Source organism: Alligator mississippiensis, chromosome 8 (genome assembly GCF_030867095.1).
Source record: "Alligator mississippiensis isolate rAllMis1 chromosome 8, rAllMis1, whole genome shotgun sequence".
NCBI lineage: Eukaryota > Metazoa > Chordata > Crocodylia > Alligatoridae > Alligator > Alligator mississippiensis.
The window spans coordinates 14,182,887-14,207,802 of record NC_081831.1 but is presented as its reverse complement, the minus strand read 5'-3'; the positions used below and the strand labels follow the sequence as shown (position 1 = coordinate 14,207,802).

The 24,916-nt window shown below is 51.0% G+C and overlaps 1 protein-coding gene across 2 annotated transcripts in view; it reads left to right on the top strand.

Moving 5' to 3' along the window:
- Nucleotides 1-913: 913 nt before the first annotated feature.
- ST6GALNAC2 (ST6 N-acetylgalactosaminide alpha-2,6-sialyltransferase 2) overlaps nt 914-24,916 on the top strand; it is a 28,102-nt gene continuing 4,099 nt past the window's right edge. The window contains exons 1-6 of one of the 2 annotated variants that reach the window (XM_006269266.4): nt 914-1,150; nt 18,068-18,160; nt 19,565-19,622; nt 21,138-21,312; nt 23,411-23,576; nt 24,720-24,858. In XM_006269266.4, the coding sequence (XP_006269328.1) occupies nt 1,050-1,150; nt 18,068-18,160; nt 19,565-19,622; nt 21,138-21,312; nt 23,411-23,576; nt 24,720-24,858 (732 nt within the window). In that variant the 5' untranslated portion in view covers nt 914-1,049. Of the gene's footprint in view, nt 1,151-14,630; nt 14,795-18,067; nt 18,161-19,564; nt 19,623-21,137; nt 21,313-23,410; nt 23,577-24,719; nt 24,859-24,916 lie in introns of those variants that run through there. The other variant, XM_019494328.2, reaches the window with a different exon arrangement.

Genomic DNA, 24,916 nt, shown 5'->3' with positions numbered 1-24,916 from the left:
CCCCCCGGCTCAGATCCACAAATGGTTTGGGTTGAACTGCACCTGCCTTTTAAGTGAATAAACTCTCCAGCCTTCTTCGTGAGTCAGTGGGTAAAAGCTCATGAGGTTATCGGCTGTTGTATCTCTCCAGAGGCATCTGGTTTTGCAGTGGTGGTGATGCCAGGAGCGGCAGTGCCTGTGTGGGGTCTTTTCTTTTTAAATGTCCTGGGGGCATCGTTGTATGTAGAACAGCGATTCTCAGCCGGGGTCGCACAGGACCCTGTGGTGCCTGGAGATCCTTTTAAGGGGATCCTATGTCAGCACTGCTAGCTTTGCAAGCATGATTCCCAAAGCAAACCCCAAAGATTTTGAACAGGAACCGTTCAGAATGGTCGTTCTCTGTTCTCCGAAACAGGAAAGGACTGTTCTCTGTTACTTTCCTGGGGGGAAAAAAAGAGTGGAAACCTAGCGCTGGCGTTTTCTGATGGGTACCTTGAGTCTTTCCAGGGGTGCCTCGAGTCTATGCTGGTGGCTCAAGTCTTTCCAGGGGTGCCTGGAGTCTACCCAGGCGTGCCTCAAGTTTTTCCAGGGCTGTCTCAAGCCTTGTCCAGGGCGCTTTGAGTCTTTCCAGGGGTGCCTGGAGTCTACCCAGGGGTGGCTCAAGTCTTTCCAGGGTGCTTCAAGTCTTTCTAGGGGTGCCTGGAGTCTACCCAGGGGGCGGCGCTGGCCGCGAGGGGGTCTAGGTGCGGCCCCCGGCAGGAGCCCCGCGCGGGCGGGCGGCAGGGGCGGTCTCAGGTGCAGCACAAAGTTGGCCGGAGGCCGGGCCGGGAGATGGTGCGGGCCCGCCCCGCCGGCCGGGCTCGGGCTCGGGCTCGGGCAGGGGCAGGGGCAGGGAGAGGCGGCGCCAGGCTCCTCCTCGGCCGCGCCCCGCCGGGGCTCCGCGCCGCACGTGGCGGACGGGCGGCTGGAGGGGAGAGGAGGGGCGGCGGCCCCGGCGGAGCGGGTACGGGTACGGGCGCGGGCGCCGCAGCGGGGGACGGAGCCGTGTGTCCGCGCCCCGCACTAGCCCGATGGGGGCCCCGCGCTGGAGGCGCCGCTGCCTCCTGCTGCTGCCGGCGCTCGCCTTCTCCGCCGTCCTCTACGGGCGCTGCCGCCCCGCCGGGGGGGGCAGGTAAGGCCGGGCCGGGCCGGGCCGGGCCGGGCCGGGGGAGGGGGGTCCCCTCCAGGTGCCCGCAGCAGCCGCCTCCCGCAGGGCTGCAGCCGTCGGGGGGAGCCGGCCCGGTGCCCCTGCCGCTCGGCGCCCTCCAGCGCGGCCCGGGCTGCAGCCTGCGGGCTCGGGGCTCCTCCGGGGCGGGATAGTGTGAAGTGGGATGCGAGGCCAGGCAGGCTGGGGCGGGGGTTGTCTCCAGGGAAGGGTCGGTGCCCCGTGGCTGGGGCACCAGTGCGTGGCATCCCCCTGCTCGCTGCAGCCTCAGGTGCGGGGCAACGAGGTGACCGTTCTCCCCGTGCCACTTGGCAGCGAATCAGCGACTGGCACCGGCGCTGGCATCTTGTCGTGCTATGTGGTTATGCCGCGGGATACGCTAAGCCCTGGGAATTGGGGACCTGTTTGGAAGTCGCTAGAGATCTAACACCAGATCCATGCCCACTCCCTTCCCCAGCCATTTGCTAGAGCGGTGAGGCCAGCCTGTTGGGCAGGTGTGCCACAAATTAATCTCCACACCCTTCTCAAGTGCCACTCTGATCCCCTCTCCTGCCTGATCTGCTGCTCTGTTTTCTGCTCTTTGCTCTCTAACCCATCTGCTGCTCTTTGTGCTCTGTGCCCGTCTGCCGCTGTGTTGCCTGGTCTTCCTCCCATCTGTTGCCTGCCACACACAGAGGCTGCCCGTGCCACTGGTGGCATGCATGCCGCAGGTCTGCCAGCCCCGCTCTAGAGCAATGGTTCTCAACGAGGCTGCCGCGAGATCCTGTTAAGGGTGCCGTGGGGCGCTGTGCTGTTTTAGGACTGTTAGGTGTGCAAACCTCTAAAGATATCAAATTCACCCAAGGAACCTTGTCAACCTCTACTTATGATTCACAAGATAAACCCAGAGATTTCAAATAAGAATCCAGAGTGTGGAAAACATCCAGACCTGGTGAGGTCTGTCTGAGTTCTGTCTCACAGAAGAAATGCTCTGGTATTTTTCTATAGTTAAACAGTGAGTGGAAGCTAAGAGCTGGCACTTTCACAGGAGCACCTTGAGTCTAACACAGTGGTGAACCACTGCTCTAGAGAAGCTGAATTCTCCCTGGCTTAATAGGCATCTTTGGTCCTGTGATTCCCTTTCCCTTTTCAAAGCGGCACTGAATGGAAACCTCTTCCCCTCCCTATGGCCCTGCTTAAAGGTCAAGTTCCTACCACAAGTAGGAGCGCAGACAGCTCCTGCACCATGTCCCTGACCTCAGTTGCAGTGTTTAGTAAACAGGGAAGGATTGTAATGCCTGACTCCCACATAGAGCTTCTCAGCCAGCAGATGCTTGGGACCCTTTTACAGGTGGAGAAGCCGAGGCACAAAGAGGTGGAGGAATTTGCCTTAGATCGTGCTGCAGGTCCAGTGTCAGAGTTGGGAATAGAAACCACATCTCCTGACACCCAGCCCAATGCTTGCTAGAGACCTATAATCAGAGACCCTCAAGCCTGAAATCCTCTACCTATGCTGTAACCTTTAAAAGTCTCAGCCCCAATTTATAAACCCTATATCTGATCTGGTGACCTTGAAGCCATATGGAGATACTGAAGGCTGTGATGGGCATGCTTGGTGTATAGAGCAAAGCCCCACATAGAGAGCTTGAGGTCAGGTCAAACAGTCTGCTGCTACTACAGTGCACGCAACATTGGGAGATTAGCAGCTGCCATGATTCATCTCATAGGTGGCTGAGATACAATGGGGATTTCTGTATATATAGCTTGTACCTCATGGGACGCCATCTGAGGAAAGGGACTATATAAATGTAAGCTGTTCCTGTGTGCATGCTGACTTCTGTGTGCTGGGGCTGAGTCTCTGGGGCTTGGCATTTTATAGCTGGCAAAGTGTCTCCCCACTGCCACAGGAAACATACCTTGTGCAGATACACGAGTGTGTGGCAGCTGCTGCCATCGCTGGAGAGGGGCACTGAACCAGAGACCTTCAGAGCTAAAGAAAGAGTTGCTACTACCCCTGCTAAGAGCCGCAGTTCTGCGGCTATTGGTGGAACAGCTTCTGCCCTCTGTGGTTTGGCACAGTCCAGCCTTGCACTCGCCAGTAGGTTACGCTTGCAGCAGGTGCCAAGCAATGCAGAACTAGGTAAACTCAGTCCAAAGCCTTTCATGAAAGGCAAAGGTCCCACCCCTATTCTCCTTGCCAGATGCCCATGCTTAAAAACATCCCTCACTGGCAGGAATGGCCAGTTGTTATTAATGCAAAGATTATTAGTGCTTGGCAAAAGATCCCTCCTGTCACCATAGCTCCTTCTGCTGCACAGCTCAGAGCCTTGCTTTGGATGCTAAGCCCTTGGTGGCATGGAGCCCCTCCTTGGTATTCATCTCGCTTGGGCTCTCTTCAATGGGTTTGCTTGGCTCCTTGTTTGTTTTTGATGGGAGCTGTTCTACTGTGTACTCTCCTTTATCTGCAGGAAATGTGGTGAGGATAACAACAACTTCCCATCAGATTTGTAAATTCAAAAGCTCTTATAATAGCCCTGCCTATGCTCACCCCCTCCTATAAGTTAGCTGCCTAGTGTCCAGGGTGCCACACCTCCTTTTGAGAAAAGAGTTGCATTGATAAGGGTTCAGCAAAGACTGCCATCTCCTGAGTCAGCCAACCAGTCCAAGGTTGTGCGTGCTGTTGCTTTGGCACATCATGGCTGGTGACATCAAGACCTTTCAATATGCAGTTGGCGTCTCGTTGATGCAGCTTTGGAGCTTGATGGTGACCTGCAATGGGGCTCTGCACCTGATCAGAGAAGGGGTTGTACAGGAAATCCAAGAGGCTGGTTGCAATACCTGGCAAGCTTTGCAATGCTGTTTTGCATCTTACCCTCATGGTACCACTCCATGATCATTCAGTCCAGCAGCAGTGAGTGGGAAATGAAGAACTTGCGGCAGGCACCTCCCTGTGGCATACCAGCAGGACCAGTGACCTAGAGAGATCTTGGAGGACTTCAATGGCTGGACAAGCTTTGAACAGACTCTGACGCTTTAGGCTGGCATTCTCCACAGTGCCTAAGGTGCCCAAATCCTATGAGAAATGGGCAGCAGACACCTTTAAGTGGCTTTGCAAATCCCAACTGTGACTAGATCTTCTTACTGGAGGCATCATTTTAAGAAGAGAAGCCACCCACACTGGCAGCAGGTACCCCTATGATAGATCTGGCAAGCAAGAAATAATACTGAGCTGAGCAATGTGTGCCTGATTGAAAGCCCAGGGAAGTCAGTGGGAAAGATCCCATTAATTTCAGCTGCTCTTGGCTCAGGTTCTCTGGGAGTAGCCCACAGTCCTATGAAGACATTGGTGCTTTTCATGAGAGGAATGAATGGCTTCAGGAAGTGGCTGATCTGTGGGAATGCTGAGGGAGCTGTTCTGCTCCAGCAAGGGTTAAGGGACTAAGGTTCAGGATTTGGGAACAACCCTCAGCTTCTGGGGTAGTGGCAGAGAGGACAGGTTTCTTTTATCAGATGTCACCAGAGTGTCATAGCTCAGTTTTGGCTTTGTACACTGCAACTCACACCTCTAGCCAGTCCATCTTCCATGGGGGAAGTCTCTTACTGTTGATGGGATTCTGGTAATTAGTAGGTTGCCACACTTTGAGAGGGATGTGGACAACCTTGAGAGGGTCCAGAGGAGGGCCACTCATATGGTTAGGGGCCTGCAGGCAAAGCCCTATGAGGAGAGATGGAGGGCCCTGGATTTCTTCAGCCTCCACAAGGGAAGGCTGAGAGGTGACCTGGTGGGCGCCTACAAATTCATCAAGTGACGGGCAGCAAGGAATAGGAGATGCTCTGTTTACCAGGGCACTCCTTGGAGTAACTAGGAACAACAGCCACAACCTGATGGAAAGCAGATTTAGGTTAGATATGAGGAAGAACTTATTTACGGTAAGGGTTGCCTGAATCTGGAATGGGCTTCCAAGGGAGGTGGTGCTCTCCCCTACCTTGGGGGTCTTTAAGAGGAGGCTAGACATGCACCTGACTGGGGTCATTTGACCCCAGCGCTCTTTCCTCCCCAGGGCAGGGGGTCGAACTCGATGATCTGCTAAGGTCCCTTCCAACCCAAACATCTGTGAATCTATGAAAGGTTCAGGGAAAGCAGCATGCTTGGGGATCTTCACTCATGGCATAGCACTTGTCCTTTACAGACCTGGGTTTTTGCAGTGGAGTCTCCAGCAGATCTGGGATCTGCCTGAGATTATTTTAGCAAGAAAGGTTCGAACAGATTGGAAACTACTTGATAATTCCTGTGAGGTGAGTTATCCCACAACAGCCAGGAAGGGATTAATGAGCTGCCATGATCCCAATCAGCCCTGCTATATCTCTTCTTGGTGTCAGGCCTGAAAGGAGGTGTTAAAAAGGAGGGAGGAAGCAGAGCAGGCTGGCTTAAGGTGCCCAGTTGGAGCTGGGAGAAAACAGATGTCTCTGAGCTGCTGGATGTAGTACAGGGCTATAGGTTGTAGCTGTGTTGATCTAAGGACATAGGCAGACAAGGTTCTTTGTTGAGGAGTCTTGATCCCAGGAGCCTGTTGGGTAGTGGGAGGCAGCTGGTTCCAGGGAAGTGGGCTGAATTCACTGGTGTTAATGGGTCTTTTGGCTTGTGGTCATAATGGACTCTGGAAGGCATTGATCCCTCTTGGTGACTTGGCAGGAGGGATTGGATGCTACTGTAATGGAAGTGGGCTGAAGACTGTATGGGAGAAATGAAGATAGGTGTGCTGTGCTGAGGGGGGTGTGCAGGACTGGGACCTCTGTCCCAATCCTCTGCTCCAGAGTGCCCTCTTTGAAAAAGGCTGTGCTCCCTAAACACTACTTAGCTTTCAACTGCTCCAAGGAAGCTGGAGCATAAAACATTGCATGTCGCTCAGGCAATTCATTCAGTTCCAGCAGGTCATGTTGTACTCAATGGGAAGTGCTGAATTATACTGAAATCTGTTACTTAATTAGGAGCCTGAATTGGAAGCAAAGATCTTTTGGAAACTTGGCTACTGGTATAACTTCCTCAGCTTCCTTATGCAAGGGACCCAGCTGGGCACAGCACAGCAACTTTGTTAGGTCAAAATCACAGTGATTCATAGCATGTGTGTTATAACACTCTTCCAAAGAATACAACATCTTAGGAGAAGGATTGAGAAGTATGCATGGGAGCTTGTGTTTTGCACCTGTGGTAGAATAGACTTCCTAGGTAACTAACTGGTAACCAATGCTCTTCCTGCAGACATGAATGCCTGTAGAACAAATATGTGCTGTTATTTTAAAAAGGGGCCTTTGCAGGATATGCTCTCCTTGATCTTGTGCCCATTGCTCCAACTTTGTTAGTGGGGGTGCCTCATGCTTAGCTGTGGTATCCCAAGGGTCAGCTCTGGGATGCCAGGTGAGAGTTGCTCTCTGAACCTGTGAGCTGGAGTAGGGGGCAAAGCTCCCTTCAAGGATGGGGAGCATGGCAGGCCAGTAGGGGTACTTCTGTGCTGATCCACCCTCCTTACTGCAACCGACCACCTACCAAGCTCCAAGTGTCTTCCCTGGGGCACCTACGACTGGCCGGCTCCTTTCCTGAAGCATACCCACAAGCCTGGGGTAACCGCTGCCACCACCTGGGGTCTGGTCATTGCCTGGGCCCTGTGCCCCCCGGGGTGCACAGGCCTTGTAGACCTTTAAGGTCCTAGACCCCCTGCGAGATCTTGAAGCACAGAAAGTAGCCTCCCTTAGCTGAACCAAGGGAATGCCCATTCCCTCTCAAACATGTACCACAAAGCTTGTTATAGTTGATAGCTTTATTGGGTAGAGAGGGTAGGCTTGGGGAGGGGTACGAGTAAAGAAGTATCAAAAGAATACCCAGAGCAAACAGAACTGGCCTGATATCCATTTAAAATGCTTCTAAATTACTATAAGATACCTTTCTAGTTCAGTTTCTGATAATTTACTCACTTCAGCATCCCAGAAGTGGGTGAGCCTTGCAGAGGTTCAGTCTGCTGTATAAAAGTCCCAACATGGCTCCCCTTCTCCCTGGAGAGCCTCTCTCCTAAATAGCTGCCTCCGACCTCACCTGCTAGCTCCAGTCACAGCCAAATTGGCAACCAACCAATTTGAAAAGCATCACACCTTGACCTAGACTCAAGCCCCTGTCCCCAGGTCCTGAGGTCAGAGCTCAAAGCATAGGGAGGTCAAGCTCCCTCCTTTGTACCTGCGGTCAGTCACTAACCCAGGGCCACCACGTTGACAGACACATGAGAGACAAAAGGGAAACAGAAACCCCCCTGAAAGCTGGAGGCTGGAAGAGGATTCTTCCACCAGGAGTTGTCATCCATGGGCAGCAACCCCAGACCCCATGAAGTCTGAGGTGGAAATTAGGCTCCAGGCATCACAGTTGTGCCTATCTCTGTTTAGTCTGAGCTAGGCACCATTCAGGGCATTGGGAGCTGAGCATCATGTCTTTGGCCCACTTCTGCCCCAATAGTTTTCTTTATTCTCCATCTCTCTTGGGCCAGGCTGGCTGTTGTGCAGCAAAAAAAGGCACGTCCAATGAGGGAGTTGGGGTTGTAGGCAGGAGATCTTGTCCTCTCTAAAGCACCCCTCCAGGCAGCCGCAGAAATGGCCCCAGTGGGAGCCCAGCTGTGCATGTGGGTGAGAGGCTTCTGCGACTGGTGTGGAATTGCCAAAGGGTGCTGGTGGGGCTAGCTCCCCCCGGCCTCACTCAATACTTTACTTCATGAAACAAAAATGCCTTGTTCTGCTTAATAGATGACTAACAAATCCTCACAGGTACCACAGATTGCATTATAGGAGCCCAGGGAATGGAGCCAGACCTACCCAGCATTGTGTTTGACATTATCATATCATGCCTGAGCCATATCTGAGGCAATATTTTGAGACTACAGAGGTCAGACCCAAGGATGTTTATTAATTGAGCGGCATCATTTAGCTCAGCTCCTGTGTTGTTAGCCTGTTGACTGCTTAATGACACGTAGGCTTAGAGAGCCCCTTTTCATTTTCAAAGCATCTTATGACCCTGAGAGGATGCATCCCACCCCTGTACCTTAGTGAGGGAGGAAAGAGATTGTGTTGGTGAGGACAGCTGAAGCCAAGGTTAGACTCTCAGACTGAAAATAACTCAGTTCTTGGTATTTGCTCAATTGCAGGGATTAGAAGAGTTGAAATAAATTGCACCTCCTACGTTAATAGGACCATGCAGGGACCTGTGTGGCTCCCGCTGAAATGTAGAGCAGCTTCCGAGACAATTCTGGCCCATAGCACACAGGCAGTGCTTCTGTGGAAGGAACCTGACTAATGTGATCATCCCCATTGTATTGATGGGGGAAACTGAGGCACGGAGTGGTTACAATATTTGGCCACGGCCAGAATTGATGACTTAAAGGGACCATGCAGAGCCCCCCATGCAGTGGGGGGCAGCGGGGATAGCCCCCCTGCCTGGTAGCACCTGCTGAGTCGGGGCTTTTTTTTTTAAACAAGTGCCAGGAGCTGGGGCAGGTGGGGCAGCCATTTCCGGGCTGGGGGGGATGGGCCTGGCTGATTTGGAGATTCAGCAGCAGCCGAATCTCCAAATCAGATTCGACCGAATCGATTCGGGACAGTGATTCGAATCACAAAATCAAATCACTGTCCCCCAAATCGGCCAAATCCGAAGTGAATACTAGCCGCTTCGCAAAGGCGTAACATTTAGGTGTCCAAGTCCCAATAAGGATCTGGGCTGATTCACTGAAGGCATAATTGACACGTGGCTTAAACATAAAAGCATAGTTATTGCATGAATCACATTGATTTCTGCGAGCGTCACAAAGGGTAATAGTCTGGGCATGATTTTTTGTACCCAAAGCGCTGGGGAGAAATGCCTTTTCTTTGCCAATGCAGCCAGTAGCTGCAAAGGGATAGGGGTGTGGTGGCAGCTGGAAATCTTAACTTCAGCACTTTAAGTAGCTATCCCAATTCATTTTTCCCCCACCATTTTCTAATGGTTCAAATTCACACCAGCTGTTTTTCGTATCTAGCGAACTAACCCACCAGGAGGGAAAGAGGGTTTGTGACAAGTTTCTGAGTTAGGTCTCAAGAGACTGGGCTCCAGTCTTGCCTTTTGTCAAGAGGACTCAACCCCCCATCTCTCACCTCCCCGGACCATGCCTGTCCAGCCAGGCTAGCAGAGGTTTACTGTGGTGGAGCCTGAGAAAGCCCAAGACTGTGCCTTGGTTAATTCATTTTCCCTTGGAGGAGGGGTGCGGAAAGGAGACCTGAGTTTCAGTCCCTGCCCCAATAAGCAAGTATTTTATCCAGTAATTTTTACTGTAAAATACACGGAGGCCTGAGGCCTCCCCTCTCTCTGGGAGAGGTCTCTCTACTAGGCTAGAAAGTCAGGCTTGCTCTTGTGAGTCCTTCCTCTCCCCCAGTGAATTTTGAGTCCTGCCACGTAAAGTGGAGCTGCTGCAGGAGAGAAGGAGGGAGCCCCTGGGGGTATGGAGAGCTAATAGCTTGGTGGTTCAGGCTCTCCCGTGGCTCTGAGGGGTTTGAATCTTCTCGGTTTCCATGCCTGGGTGAAGGCTCTGGGCACTGAGCCACCGAATAAAATGTTGGGTGCTGCTCCACCTCCTCTGGCCGCTTTTTGAATCGAAGGACTGAGGTCTGCTCAGGTTTTGAAAGGGAGGGTTTAGGCACCTGCTTCCAGAAAGGAGTGCAGGGCTTTAGGCACCGTCCTGCTGCCTAGAGCAAGGCACCTCTGGCCATGGCTGTGCTCAGCGGCTGCTGCGGTTCCAGGGACAACTGGGTGCTGAGGTGGCCATGATCCTGGTGAAGAGGCTCCTCTGCTGCAGAAGTTTTTCTGCCACCATAACTGTGCCTGTTCCTCTAAACAGTGGAGGTGCTGACAGAGTAATGCCCACACCTTGTACCTTAAAATTTCCACATCCCTGCCTGATATAGCTCTGCTGGCACTGGCAGGGCTTTGCAACTCAGGCAAGGCTGTGGTCCTGCAGAAGTGTGGCTTTTGGGACATACTCCTGGCCTCAGTATTTCTTCTTGTGTGGCACAGGTGGCTCCTGACTACTCTGGTTTCCTCCCTTAGGTGTCTAACGCTCCCCATGCACCGAGTGAGGTTGCTGAAAGCTGTGGTCCCTGCTAGAGTGGCGGGTGCTCGAGCCCTTTTGTGGGCTAGTCCATGGGGAACTGAAGTGAAGAGAGCCTGCCTCTCAGCAGGGTGACTAAGGGGAGCACCTTGGGCGCAAGCCCCAGAATCTGACTTGGGTGAGGGCACAAAAATACCAGCTGTGCTGCTGGCTGGGTAGGACCGCTGCCCCCTGGTTCACGACTCTCTGGTTATGCCTCTGCTGTCTGTAAAGTGGACATGATAGCCCTGCCCTCCATCACAAGGTGAGGTGGAGACCGAGGTGTTCAGGTCTGCTGTGATGGAGGCCACATAAGCGCCTCCCACATTTCTGTCACTGGGGCCAGCGCCCTTGTGTTGTCTGGATAATGACAGTCCTGACTTCAGAACCGCTTCTTAGCTGGAGTCTTCCCTCAATGCTGGTTTTATAGAGAAACGTGGAGGCTTCAGCTGCTGAGCCCTTGCTCATGTGCTGTTTGGACTCTGCTAAGCTGCAGAAAGCTTGGTGTTCAACAATTTGTTGTGTCCTCCCTGGGGTTCAGGATATCAGGCATCATAAGATCCTGCAACCAAACCAGCCTTTGGCAATGTGGTTAATTAAAATACAACTGAGACACCCCTTCCCTGCCTCCCATGATCTGATTCAGCACACATGGTATTTATTGCTGCTGCCCTGAAACTTTTAAACTCATTCTACTGTTGACCAGTGATTTGACCTGCTTGTAACATGAGAAAATATGGTAGCCGCGCTGCTTCCACAGACCCTCACCTCTTGACTTGGACTTCAGCCTGGGTTCACTTTGCAAATAGATAAGCTGTTGGGAACAGATTACAAGAGCATGATTTGACTTCTGCTACAATTTACCTAGAACTAGGGGTGGGCATTCTCAGTCAGGTCAGATTTATTTAGATCCTCATGATAAAGCTTGAGGTACCTTGCAGAGGTTTCAGTCCAAGAGCTTCTGAGTGTTTTACAAGCGTGAGAAATGTCCGTATCTTACATGCTTCCAATAGTTATGTTAGTGGACCTGGTCACAACATGACCGTTGCTTTTGGTTGCATGACTGACCCAGGTATTATTGATCGTATTGGGGGATTATGTAATAAAGCCTCATGCTGCTACATATATAAATCACAAGGGGAGTTAAGGCCTGAAGCTGTCCTTGAGCTCCCAAAGCACCTGTCTGCCTTCTCACAGTGAATTCCTCTAGATACTCTCAAGCAGTGAAATGCTTATCCCCTCTGTATGCCAGCCGTTAGCAGGGCAGTGTCCTCCCCTTGCACCGTGGGCTCTGGTTCAGTGAGGCATTTCAGTTGGAGATTAACTCCAGGTCCGATTGGCTTCTAGCATGGTCTTAAGCAGTTAAAGCCATTCTGCGTGGGCGAAGTGTCACAATGCAGCCTTTAACCAGGATTCCTCATTGTTGAATGTTTAGACCAGTTTCCAACAGGTGTCTGGAGGGGTTTTTGGGCCTCTGCCTTGCCAGCAACAGGCATCATTTTGCCACCCCAGCCCAGGGGTGATGTGTTGGAGCCGATGGAATCCCTCACACTTGCGTGGTTGGCAGGTCACCTCCTGGACACCTGGTACCCCTGGCTAGTCAGGAGAGCAGTGGCATAAATCTGGATGGCAGGCTCTCAGAGCCTGCCTCTGACCTAACGTTGGGGCTCAGAGGGCATCGGGAAAGGCTAAGCAGAAGAGCCGAAGGGATGTGAGCCTCCAGAAGAGGCGTGGCTTGGGGAAAGAGGTGCAACCTAATGGCAGGGCCTGGGATGGTTTTACTTCCCTCTTTTGCCTAAAAGAGGCAAAACTCCCTATGGGGAACCTTCTTCAATACCACACTGACAGCTTGGCCAGCAGCAAACAGAGCTCTCAGTGGGGTTTAACGCAGGAAGACTAAAGCCCCATGATGTTATGAGTAATAACACTCCAACCCCTGGGCAATTAGAGACCCCTGCCAGAGCTCCCCTCCATGGGGCCTCCTCTTAATCTTCCCACCATTAGAGGCCCACCTGTAGTTTATCAATGACTTGGTTTTTGCCTTCTCCACATAGTTTACCCAGGCTATTTGCACAGCCTCTTACATTCTCTGCTCAGCAATCCAGCGACATACCAGAACCCTACAGCGTGTGTAAATATGCATTTAGGGAGTTATAAAACGTATCAAGTATGCTGGGGAAAGAAATCTCGATGACAAGTGGCTACTGTGCATGTACAAGGGCTACCTTTCAAACCCAGACTTCCACCCTGCTTGGATTTCTCTGTTCCCTGCCCACCCAAAGCAGCCAACCGTTCTCTGCCACTGCTGGAGGCACCAACGCAAAGCAGGGACACACTGTGATGGATGTTGTTCGGATCATGATTAGAGGCCATTGCTGCCATGAAGATTTAGACAAGGGGGAGTGGATCGGGGTATGTCTACACGGCACTCACAGGTGTCAACGTAATATGTAGACACTATCAGGATACTACTAACATGGTACAATAGCCACAAGGGTGTGGCAGCACAGACCCCCATGTAGCCATCCCAGTAAAACCCATGGTGCCAGGCAAACTTGGGCAGCTCAAATAAAACCCTTGCCGTTGTGGCTTTGCTGCCATTGGTTCATGAGTGAGCTAGATTAAAGTCACATACTGCACTCAGATCTCTTGAATTGTGTTAGGCACAAGCCCAGCAAGAGACTTGTCCAAGGTCAGACAGCAGGTTGGGATTATAGCCTACTTTTCCTCACTTCCAGGCCGGCTGTACCCAACTTGTGGCAAAAACCTTCCAGCGGCCTGTCAGAACATGAGGCTGTGGAGCAGAGGGGTGAGGAAGCAGCTGATTGAGAGGAAGGAGAAGAGAATAAGCTGCGCTGCCAAGTGAAACAAGGAGCACCAAGATTCAGCCTGGAGGGAGGGAGTGGGAGAGAGAGAGATGCAAACCCATGTACTCTTCAGTTGATGGGGTGGAGGTGGAGGTACAGGGGATGCTGATCTGCCTAGGAGTCTACTGGCAATGCTGGTGAGGCCCAGGATGCTGCTGAGTAACCTGACCTGCACCTCCTCCTCTGCTAGGGTTTGGGCTGAAAGGAGTCTTTGTACCTACTTTGATCTGCAAGACGTTCTCCCAGGATGAGCTAGAACTCAGGTAGCAGAAGAGAAGGAGCTTAGTGTGTGTTGGATACATTAGGAAAGCAAGCAGGGTTTCCTTCCTGGTAGAGGCCATTGGGACAGTGGCATCCTTTGTGACATGTAGCAGCCTGAACACTACATCTTGAGGGGGCCACATCAGCAGGGCATTGGGAAGGGGCAGCAGGTGGGTAGGAGGCATGCCTCTTTTCTGGCTGGCAGATGCAGGTCTGCACTACCCGGAGAGCGTCCCTCCCAGGTCTTTCCTGAGGCAGGCGTAGTGCGCTGGTGAATGGAGACGCAAAACTCTAGAAGTCTTGGTTCAGAGATGATACCTTTTAGACCAACTAAGAAATCACAAAAAAAACCCTTTTTTCTGCCAAGTATCATCTCTGAACCAAGCCTTCTAGAGCTTTGCGTTTCTTTTTGTCTTGGACCAACACGGCTTTCAAATACATCTGGTGAACGGAGCGCATCCTGGGATCCCTGGGGCAGCTACATGGAAACCCAGCCCCAACGCAGCACCATCTTCTCTCTCCCAGAAAGCTGAGGGCAGGGGTCAGGCGGTGAGCTCTGTTCTCCATCTGTCTCCGAGCTCCTCTGCGAATGTCTTGTAAACAACGTGCTCCTTGTCTCGGCTACAAGCAAGTATTTTAATATGGGCACCTGATGATATACCTCCCCCTCCCCCAGGCCACCCCCATCTCGAGCAGAGTCTGCCCTGGGAGCTGCTGTGAAGCGAACCGTCTGTTTGCTGATGAATGGGAGCCTTTTTCCCCTTCCCAGGGGGCCCACGCAGCATGTTGGAGGCAGAGCCTCTGTAAACGTATCTCTCCTGGCCCTGAAAGTGCAAGCATCCAGGTGGCCTCAGGAAGGCTCCTTCTCATCTGCCAGGCTGGGCTCTCTCCTGCTTCCCCTCCCTCCATAACACAAAGGAGCGGAGAGCCCAGTGCTGCCGGTTCTCCCTGACTGCACAGAAGGCTTTCAGGATTGGGCCTGTTTTTCCTGTCAGGGTCTTTTTTAATCAAAGCAGTTGCTTAGAGCAGTCTGAGCCTTGCCGGTGCTTGACACCAATCCGCTTTGAGTCGGGTGGAGGGTAACCCTGATCCACTGGCGTCTCGGCACCCACAGAAAGGTGGAGGCAGAGTCTCTAGGAAAGTCACGTCCCCCTTTGCGCCCCACATCTAAGGTCTGTGTTTCACTCCTGGGGGCTGCTGAACATGAAGACCGCACAGGATGCATGCGGTGAAGCTCTGGAGACGGCAGAGCAGCGGCCTGTGTTCAGACTCGGGGGGGCCATTGAGGCGCAGATTTCAGCTACCTTTAAAATGAGCCTGCAAGGTTTTATGATCAGCACTAGCATTTGTAGGTAAGCAAGCTGCGCCTGTAACATGGGCAGTTAACCAGTAGGTTTCAAGGTGTAAGACTCTCCAAAGCACTGGAGCGTTTGCTTAGTTGTCCGGTGTATTTTTTAACCTCCTCGTTGCAGCTTGAGAAATTGTCCATTGCATAATAATGGGGACCATTGGATCAGTGTGGTGATCCGGCAGGGAAATCCTAGGTCCATCCAGCTCTCCAGAGAAACTTGTGGAAGAAGAAGGCTAGAATGGTTCAGGTTGGAGGGTGCCAGAACTGAGGCCTAGTTTCAGGCTATTGGTGATTCGGGAGCCAGACATGGATTTCAGTTTTGGGTCCGAGCAGTGTCAATGTTTGGGCGTGAGCCTATCTGGAGACTTGGTCCAGGCCCTTTTCTGGATTTGTGTTTTTTCTCCATAGGCGTGTGACTCAGTTTGCACGTTGACAATGGAGCAAACAAAATGACCCTGTTGCTCAGGAGCTGGGGGACAAAAGGATGGTGTCGCAGTTTGCCTTTGGGATTTTCCTTACCGGGACATGGCAGCCTGCTGCCATGTGGTCGACTGATGGGGTAACTCCTTATACCAAGGGGAACAGAAGAAAGTGAAGCAATGAAACACTAAAGCTACCCTCTCATCTTGGTGAAGCAGAAAGGATGCTGAGGAGGCAGGAGTGTTTGGCCTCTGGCTGGAGGCATGAGGGAGCTGGCTTGGGCAGGCAGACTGCTTCATTGCGGTGCTCCTCTCTCTGGAGCACAGGCCATGTGGGGAGTTTGGGATCTGTGCTCATTGTTGACTGGACATGGATGCAGTCCTGCTGCTTGAGCTCTGGGGTGATGTTATTTTTACCCATGCAGCAGTGATGCAGGTGCTGTTTGTGCCTCTTTGTGTTGCTTGCTCCAAATCTTTGTGGAGAGGGACTGAAAAGAGGCTGGCTGTGCAGCTGATTCTTCTCTTAGTTTCATCCATTCACTGTAACAGTGATACTCAACCAGGGTGTTGCAGTACTCTCAGGTGCCATGAGATTATTTTAAAGGTGTTGCACAATATTAGCACTGGTAGTTGTGCAAGCACCTACACATGATCCACAAGGTAAACCTAGATATTTTAAATAGAAATCCAGAGTGCTAAAAACGCTGAGCCCTGCTGTGGTCTTTCTGAGTTCTTTGCAACAGAAGAATTGCTGTATTTTTTTTTCTGTAGTCAAAAAATGTGTGAAAGCTAAGAGCTGGCATTTTCCAAAAGGTGCCTTGAGTCTAAAAGGGTTGAGAAGTAGTGCACTTTAAGAAGAAAAGGACTGTGATGACTCCCATTCTTTTAGTTTCCCTTAGGACAGTGTTTCTCAATGCAAGGTTGTGTAGATGGGACTTTAACTCCTTGCTCAATTGAAAAAATCAGTTGTTTGCACTTCAGATAGATGGATCAACAGATATCTCAGACAGTGCAATTTTGTGGGGTTTTGTTTTTATCATGGTGGGACCAGGGTTTTTGAGAACCACTGCCATAGGAAGTTATAGTGTATGGGGGAAGGAAGCTAAAAGCACTTCTGCCCACCCTAAATAACAGGCTAGAGTCAGCACAAGCAGAGAGGCTTTGGGGGCTGGGCTGTTTCTCAGTCCCTGCGAGGCTGCCTGGCCGTGTCAGAGGTAATGTTTAAGCAGCGACATTCTTTGGCTGAATGATAAACCAGCCACAAATACGGCTGTCCAGATCCAGACCCCAGAGTCTTCTCACACCCCTGGAAGTTGATTGTGCCTTCTTCTTCCTGCCTTTTCCTCATCCTACTTTCAGAATATAGTACTGGCGAAGGGTGCCAGACTCGCCCGTGTCAGACACAGCACGGGTGAAGGCACAGCACCAGTCTGCCTAGTTTGGAGCTGCCCATAAAGGCAGAGGAACCTTCATGTGCTATCTGCACCTGTGGCTTTTCTCTTTAATGTAGCTTTTGTGCTTACAAAGGGCACCTGGTCGCCCTGCCCATATGTCTGTATCTTATATGCTTCCAATAGTTATGTTAGTGGACCTGGTCACAACATGGCCGTTGCTTTTGGTTGCATGACTGATAGCCAGGGCACCTGGCAGCCCTGCCAGCTGAGGTCTCTGTTGTACCCGTTGGCTTCCTGGGTGCCACCCAACACATGCATGCCAGAGGTGGGGACCCTAGAGATGGATGTATGGTCTCTGTGGTTGATTCAGTCCTTGGCTTCTCTGCCAAGGGCATCTGTGCGCCCTGTGGAAAGTTTCTGCAATGAGGACACAGACTCACTTCCTCTGAAATAGCCCCCAGAGGCAAGAGATTAGTATTGGCTAAAGCATTCATATGGAACAGTGTTCTGTCAGAGAATACTGATTCCACAATGGGGATTAATTGATTTCATCCAAGCTTTTGCAGAAAATGATTACAATGTTTTATAGTGACTTCTTTTGTCTCATTTTATTCAGTGGAATGTGTTGATGAGCTCAGAAAAAAAATATTTTGGAAATATTTGTACCAAACATTCTGATATTTGGACTGTTTGGGCCAAATTCAAAAGAAAGCCAGGTTTTGACACCTCAGAACTTCCTGGGAGATGGAAATACCAAGTGCTGACCAACTTAACTAAAGACTTTACCAACCAATGCTGAATTCAGAGACAATTTTGTCATTAGGAATCTGCAGAATAATCGGTCTCCCCACCTTTTCTGAAAAAAAAACAATCAAACCTGACCTGGATTGTCCCAAACTTCATTGGGTTCTCCTAACCTGGTACAAAGGCTGGAAAGGTGCTACATGCTAAACAGTATAAAATAGTAAATGCCTTTGGGAACTTCTGGTGGCAAAGTGAAGAAGCTCTGAGAAACAGCAGGACAGACTGATTCCGCTTGTAAATATTGGAAGGTCACTGTGGGTAAAACTCAGGTCCTAGCAACTTGGTACTGAAGAAGGAGACCTGGTTTGACACTCACCAAAGCCACAGGGAGCTGATGCAAACTCTTTTCTCTTAAGCTTTCTGCATGGCATCTCATATTTTGCAAGTCTGTTGTCCCTCCTGCTAGGTTGAGGGACATACGCCCTGCCCAATCCTGGTACCAGTTGGATGTAACCAAGCTCCTCTTTGGCTTAATACGTTTTTCATTTTATTGGGTTCCATGAATCCACTTGACACATTTCTTGTCTGTGCTGCTGGGGGTACCTCTAGACTGGTACGTTCCCCCTTGAGGTGGGCAGGACGCTCGGCTGACATGGGGCGTGAGGGATTTGTGGGACCTTCCCCTCTGAGGTGCTCTCCGCTTGGTCTCTGTTCTAGCCTGCTGCAGCAGGAGCCCCTTCTCTTGGTACCCCCGGAGCTGTCTCAAGAAGCTGGGAGCCACGACCTGACTCGAGAAAGCATCATAAAGAGGTAAGTGGTGCAGGACGGGAGGAGGAATTTAGTTCAAATGTCTTGATTTTTTCCCCCTGTTGATTATTCTAAGTGGGTGGGAGAGGGGAATATCATGGACTTCTATCTCCAGGGTTTTAAATAGGACCTGATTCTTACAGCATCATAACCCTCTGGGTTTTATTGTCTTCTACCATGAACTGAGAGTTGGTGGGAAGTGATGGGCTGGCAACTGAGCACATGAAAACCCACTCGCAATCCTCAGACCAGATACATCTCAGGAGATCATGGCACAAGTGTCTCCTACGTTGTCTTGTCCATGGACCTCCCCCCAGCTCTGTAACAGCCATCTGTAGATCAAGAGGGAAGTTCAGTCCCTTCAAACAATTAATTTCTGGTGGTACTGGAATGACAACAGCATCTCAGTTCATGAGGGACACCAAGCAAGGGTCAGATGGTGAAAACTTTCAGTTACCACCATCTCAGTCTGGATCTAAACTGGCTGTTTAGTGATTGATGCATTTCCTTTAGCTTATTGCCTTGGCTTTTTATGTTCCCAGTGACAGACATCAGCACCCTATAGGGGCCCATTGTCTCCCAGGCTTAGCACTGCCAAGATTGCATTTCCTTAGGGTGACAATCTTTGAACAGAGCCCACACAAGACCTGAGCATCTCTTAACTCCCACAGCTTACAGTCTCAGGGAAATCTAGGTTGTGGGTGTATCTCTGAGGTATATTTACTCAGCAAGGGAAGGTGTGAATATAGCTCAGATACACATTTGCAAGCTAGCTCTACATCTAGTTATCTCAGATACCAATAGTGACCACACAGAAGCCCAGACCTCAATATGTGCAAAACGACCAAGTCACTAAGGACCTAGACTGGGTTGTGCAGCCTGCTCCCACAGTTGTCAGTGTGGCTTCACCGTTGCTGGTACCTGAGTTAGCTAGATTGGGTTTGCCTAAACGTGCTGCAGTGACACCTCAACTTCCAGCATAAATAGACAAGACCAAGAATGTACTATAGTCCCCATTTAGGCAAGAGGAACTGGGACATATGGCAGTTAAGGGATTTGAACGTGATGACACAAGAAATCAGTGGCAGGGATAGGAACCAGACTCAGAATTCCTAACTCCTAGGTGTGTCCCAGGACCTGCCTTCCTTCCTTCCTTCCCACTGCTGGATGTTGGGAGTGCTCACCACCTCTGAAAATCGTCCCTCTTGACCTCAAGTCAGTGCCCTCCCTATTCCCACAATGGAGGTAACTAAATGTGGATAGGAATGTGTAAAGCTAACTAACAGAAGCTGTATCTAAAACCTACTGTAGAGGCTGGCAGATTTCTCAGTGCATGCCAGAGAAATCCACATAGGCAGTGTCCCACCCAAGAAGGATATTTATTTCTTCTCTTGTTCTTTTCCCCAGAGGGCAGCAGTCTAAATATTCTCCTGAGCTGGAAAAACCCAAACCCACCTGGGAACAGGTAATAAGCACATTCAAACTGCTTTTTCATTGTCTTTCTGAAGCTTTTCATTAGTTCAGGCTGGAATGAAAAGGAGGGGTGGAATTTTCTCTGAAAACAATGTCTTCTGTTTGAAAGGTATTTGTGACATCTAAATACACACATGCACGTACGTGCACAAGCTCACACACACGTGACATTTCTACAGTGCAATCTATGTTTGCAGGAAGAACGGGCAAGTCTGAAAGGATTAGAGATTTGTTTTGAAAAAACACCCAAGATTTCAGCCACTTATTAACAGGTCTACTTTCCAGACCTCTTGAGCCTGCCAAACTGAGCCTGAAGACACATGGGAGGAGGTGCTGAAGAACACAAAGTGAAGGTTAATGGCTAGTGTTGGTGCCAGGCTAGATGATCTCTTGGGCCTTTTGGCCTTGAGCTGTTCTGTCTAACCGAGGTTGGCTGGTGTGGACAGAGGCTAAGCAATGGTAGAACCCCACTGCTGTAATGAAGCTAGACACCGGTGTCCTACCAGAGCTTGATTTGGTGCCTGGTGAAGGCAAGTGGAGTCTGACTACAGGGAGAAATGGATTTGATGTAAGCTCAGGTCCCTTAAATGTATTTACATGCCTAACACCCACCCAACTCAATACCTTTTGAGGATCTGGGCTATGGTGCCTAGTCATGCAGTCCTTGCTTAGCATCAGGTTCCCAGTTTGCACCAATTTACACTGGCTTGCCGTGCCATGTTGAACCTTGCTTGGTCACCAGGCAATGTAAGCTGTGTATTTGCATAGCTTTCCAATTGTCTTGCCTGGTCAGTGGAGATGGGGTCTCCCAAGAGCTCCCTTCCCCCACTCTGCATTCCTGCTTTCCTCAGACATTCTCCATGTATTAATAGCTCTGGCTGAAACATCGAGCCTTAAACCCATCCAAGGAAAATACAAATGGGCCAGTGAAAAAATATAGGGTGCTGTGGAAATTCCTGAGTCATTAATAACATCTTGGAAACCCTTAGCGGAGAATTAAACTTATGGAAGAAACAATAGTGCTCCTTTTTACAGAGTGTTTTTCACCCTCTGAGCAATTTATGAGCATTGATTAACTCATTCTCCAAATAACACTTGAGAGCTAGGGATCATCCTTGAATTTATAGCCAGAGGGAGGGAGTGACATGATTAAGGTCACACACTAGGTCAGTGGCAGAGCCAGCAATGGACTGTGGGAGTCCTGAGCCCAGAATCTGGTGCTCAGACTAGATTGTATGCAGTCTCTTTGGGGAATAGGTCATTTGATTTGTTTAGCAGGTAGCCCAGTGGAGTCTTAGACTATGATGAGTCTTCCTAGAGTACTACGTTAGTAGTAGTAGTGAACATTGCTAACAAGTTATTTAAGTAGTTGCAGTTGCTGAAGAGAGAGATGGAGGCTTCTCTGTGTGGTTAGAATATATCCCTGTGGTGCACTCCGGACTTTCTTTGGAGACATTCAAGAGAAACAGATCAATTTGTGTCTGAACCATGGTTCCTCTTCTTTTAGCCCAGCTCCTGCCTGCAGTCACTAACATCAAAAGTGAAGGCAGACTCCAAGTTTGGGAAGCTCTTTCACTTCCGTATCCCAGTGCTGATGTGGGACCGTCACCTAACCCCAGAGACATGGAACAAGCTGAAGGAGCGTGGTGTCCCTTATGGCTGGCAGGGCTTGTCCTACGCAGGTAATGGAGCAGATGGCACAGTCCCCTTTGTCACATGCCAGATGTCCCAGCCCCTTACCCGTTGCATGGGGATGACATTCCCTTGTTACCTTGCTAGGCGGGCCTGGTCCCTAAACACCACTGGGATGTGCGTATTGTAAGTGCAGTGGACGGAAAGGAAGAAAGGAGGGGTGGCAGCCTATAAGTATATCAGGAGCATTCATCAGGGCCTGGGGAGCATCTATTCACCAAGGACCCTCAAGGGAGGACAAGAAATAATGGGCACAAGCTGATTGAAGATCTCTTCAGACCGGATATAAGAAAAAACTTCTTTACAAGCCGAGTGCCAAGGGTTAGGAACAGGCTCCCCACAGAGCTGGTACAGTCACCCACCCTGGCAATCTTCAAAAAGCATCTTGATGCCCATCTTGCTGGGGTCATCTGATCTCAGCAGTCTTTCCTGCTGAAGTGCAGGGGGGCTGGACCCAATGATCTGCAAGGTCCCTTCCAGCCCCTAACATCTATGAAACTATGAAAGGTGACCTGGAGAAAGATTGCGAAGCCCGTTGCCAGTTATCTGAGCCTGTTTATAGAGTCCCCATTTCCTGTTTATAAAGACAATCCCCAGCTCTTGTGATTGACAAACCTCAGAAGAGCTTGGTATCATCACCTATTATGCAGAAGCAGAGTGAGGCCCAGTTTTGCCCCCAACAGTCCTATGGGTCAGGAGGAGAGCTAAGGCTAACACCCAGCTTTCTCCAATCCCATCCCAACGTATGCCCCTACAAGCTTCGCTGCCTATGCCTGAATGCAGGGAATAGGTTCAACTGCATTGCTTTATGTACCCTGACTCCATATCCTGTCCCTAATTCCTGCCACCACCCCAGTGGGCAAGGGCCCATGTCACCGGAGCCCCCAGGTTACGGAGCTCCAAATGGCAGCCTGGTTGGCAGGGCCAGCAGAGAGACTATGGATGAAATGGGCTGTGGATCCTGCACTTGCTTAAAGACCTTAGCAGGAGAGCGTGGTGGGGGGGATGCTTGCCAAGGCTGCAGCCTTTGGGAGGACTTCAGTCTCCAGAGCCACTGCCTGGCACTTTCCAGGAGCATTCATGCTCTGAGCTGCATGGTTGTGAAGGGTGGGAGGTGGGGGCAGAAGCAGCTGGGGAGGTGAGCGGGATGGAGAGGCAGGGGCTGCAAACATCATAGTCACACTGACATTTTCAAGGTTCCCTCAGCGACAGCTATCTCATTTCCTCGCTGGATAGGGCTGGGCAGACCACAGCCGAGGCCTAAACCTGATTTACAGCTAGGACCGGGTCTCTGTTTGGAAAGGCTTGCGGGGGTATTGAGAGACCAGAGACAGAGGACACAGCAGACCTGACTGGGCTCCGAGTCCATACCATGTAAACAGAGGGGTCGCTATCTGGTTGATAAAAGCCTTCCTCCCCGGGGAGACAGGAGGGAGAGCCGGGTGGGAGTGGCGGGGCTGAGAAATGCTGCTATCAGTGTCTTGTGACATTTTCCTGAATAAAAGCTCCTAGTGTCTGCGTGATTATTAACTCGGAGTGAAAGGATCTCAAACAACCCGCTCCATTGTTGCAGGCCATTGGCGGCAGGGGACTGTTTCCCTTCCCACTCTGTGCCCACTCCCCACGCCTCTCGAGCTGCGGCCGGCAGCTTGAATCTCTCAATTGTGAGGTGATGATGGAAGCGGCCGGGGGCAGAGGAAGAAACAAAACAGCGTGGGCAGTGCCAGCTGCAAGGAGCCATGGTTGGGAGGGAGAGGGCAGGGCATTGCCTCAGAGCAAGGCTAGCGAGTGCCATAGGCCCCCACCCCACGGATGCCTCCCATTGGGACTCCCACCACCGCCCTGCCACCTCTCCAGAACCAGCCACATGGACTCCAGCCGGGCTGGGGTCGGGGAAGAGGCTTCTGTCCTGGATCACTTAAATATGGAGCACATTTCTTTTTCTAGAAGATTTTAGAGGCAAGGGATGCTCAGCATGGGCAGGAAAATGCTGCCCACATACTGAGCTGGTGCAGGAGTCCATTACAGGCCGTATATAGCTGCCCCTCTACCTATTCAGCACCTGCCCCTTCTTGCTTTGATCCCCAGCTATTGCCTCCACCCTCCGTCTCCTCAATGACTCTGCCAACAGATGGCTGATTGACAGAGCCAGCTTCCCTGGAGACTGCATCCGCTGCGCCGTGGTTGGGAATGGGGGGATTCTCCAAGGATCCCGGCAAGGCAAGGAGATCGACGCGCATGACTTCGTCTTTAGGTATGGGCAGTTCCACGTCGCTGGGACTCCTGGGAGCTGTAGCCTGGGACAAGCCACCAGCTGGAGGGATGTTCACCTTTGGCACAGGTCCATTTTTTCAGCTTTACTGATGAAGGGACGCCACTGGAAGACCTGATGGGTTAAAGCTGTTCTCAGTTAGGGGAGTTCCAGGTTCACATAACTTGCATTCTTGCTGCCCAAAGAGAGCTGTGGGTGTTCTGCTTTAATGCATATGATTTTGCTCAGTGCTCCAGCAGTGGGGGTGAGATTGTTAACCATTAACAGTGACACTTCATTGCAAATCTGAGGCAATATCCTCCTTGCCTTTCATTGCACAGTCCCCTTTTCAGGTGATCTTGGCCTATCATGGATTATTCCCTGGCAGGAGATATTCTAGGCCCTTTAAATCAACACAGCTTCATCCTGCATGGAGTCGTCTGCCACAAGGGCTCTTTGCTGAGAGGAGCACCATTAGGTCCAATGTGGAGAAACAAGGACCTGGTGTTCATGTTATAATATCAGGTCTGCACCTTGGCCGAGGTGAAGGTGCCTGTGCAGTGCCCTGTATAACAGTGAGGGACGGGGAAATGGAAGCCAAAGATGCCAGAGCAAATCCCTACTGCCGTAGAAGTGGCTACAGGGTTTCTGTTGCTTGAGCAGAGCCGGTGAGACCTCCATGGTGAAATTTTGCCTGAGCAACACCATGGCTGGGACTTGAGCTGGGCCTCTGAGGTTATATCTGGACTGCTTTCACAGTGTTCCTGAAGGCACTGCCCAGGTGCCGGCCCCTGGGCACCCACTCCTGCTGTGCCCTGCCCCGTTCTGCGTTTTGTGTGTATCTAGTGGAAGAGGGAACGTGGGGTGGGGCCTGCTTCTCTGCAGTACTCTCAGGAGCACTGCAGACACACGACAGGGGTAATGCAGGTATCGATCCTCTGTGCTGGCCCATTGTCGTGAAGCCAGATGGCTTTTTGGAGGTAGATGGAGAGGCAAAAAGTTACACCTTTACAACCACACAAACTGACACACACACACGACCCCAGAGGGACACAGCGTTGATAGCAGAGGCAATGTGTTGAGTGCCCTGTGGTGAGAGGGCAGCCCTTTATCAGACCCCTCATCTTCACCCTGGTCCTTCCACAGGCTCAATGGAGCTGTGACCAAAGGCTTTGAGGAAGATGTTGGGATCAAGACCTCCTTCTACGGCTTCACAGTGAACACCATGAAGAACTCTCTCATTGCTTACAGAGAGTACGGCTTCACCCGGGTACCCCAGTCCAAGGTCAGGAGTTCAGGCTGGGGCTTGCTCTGAAAACCTTTGGTTGGATCTGGAGACTCAT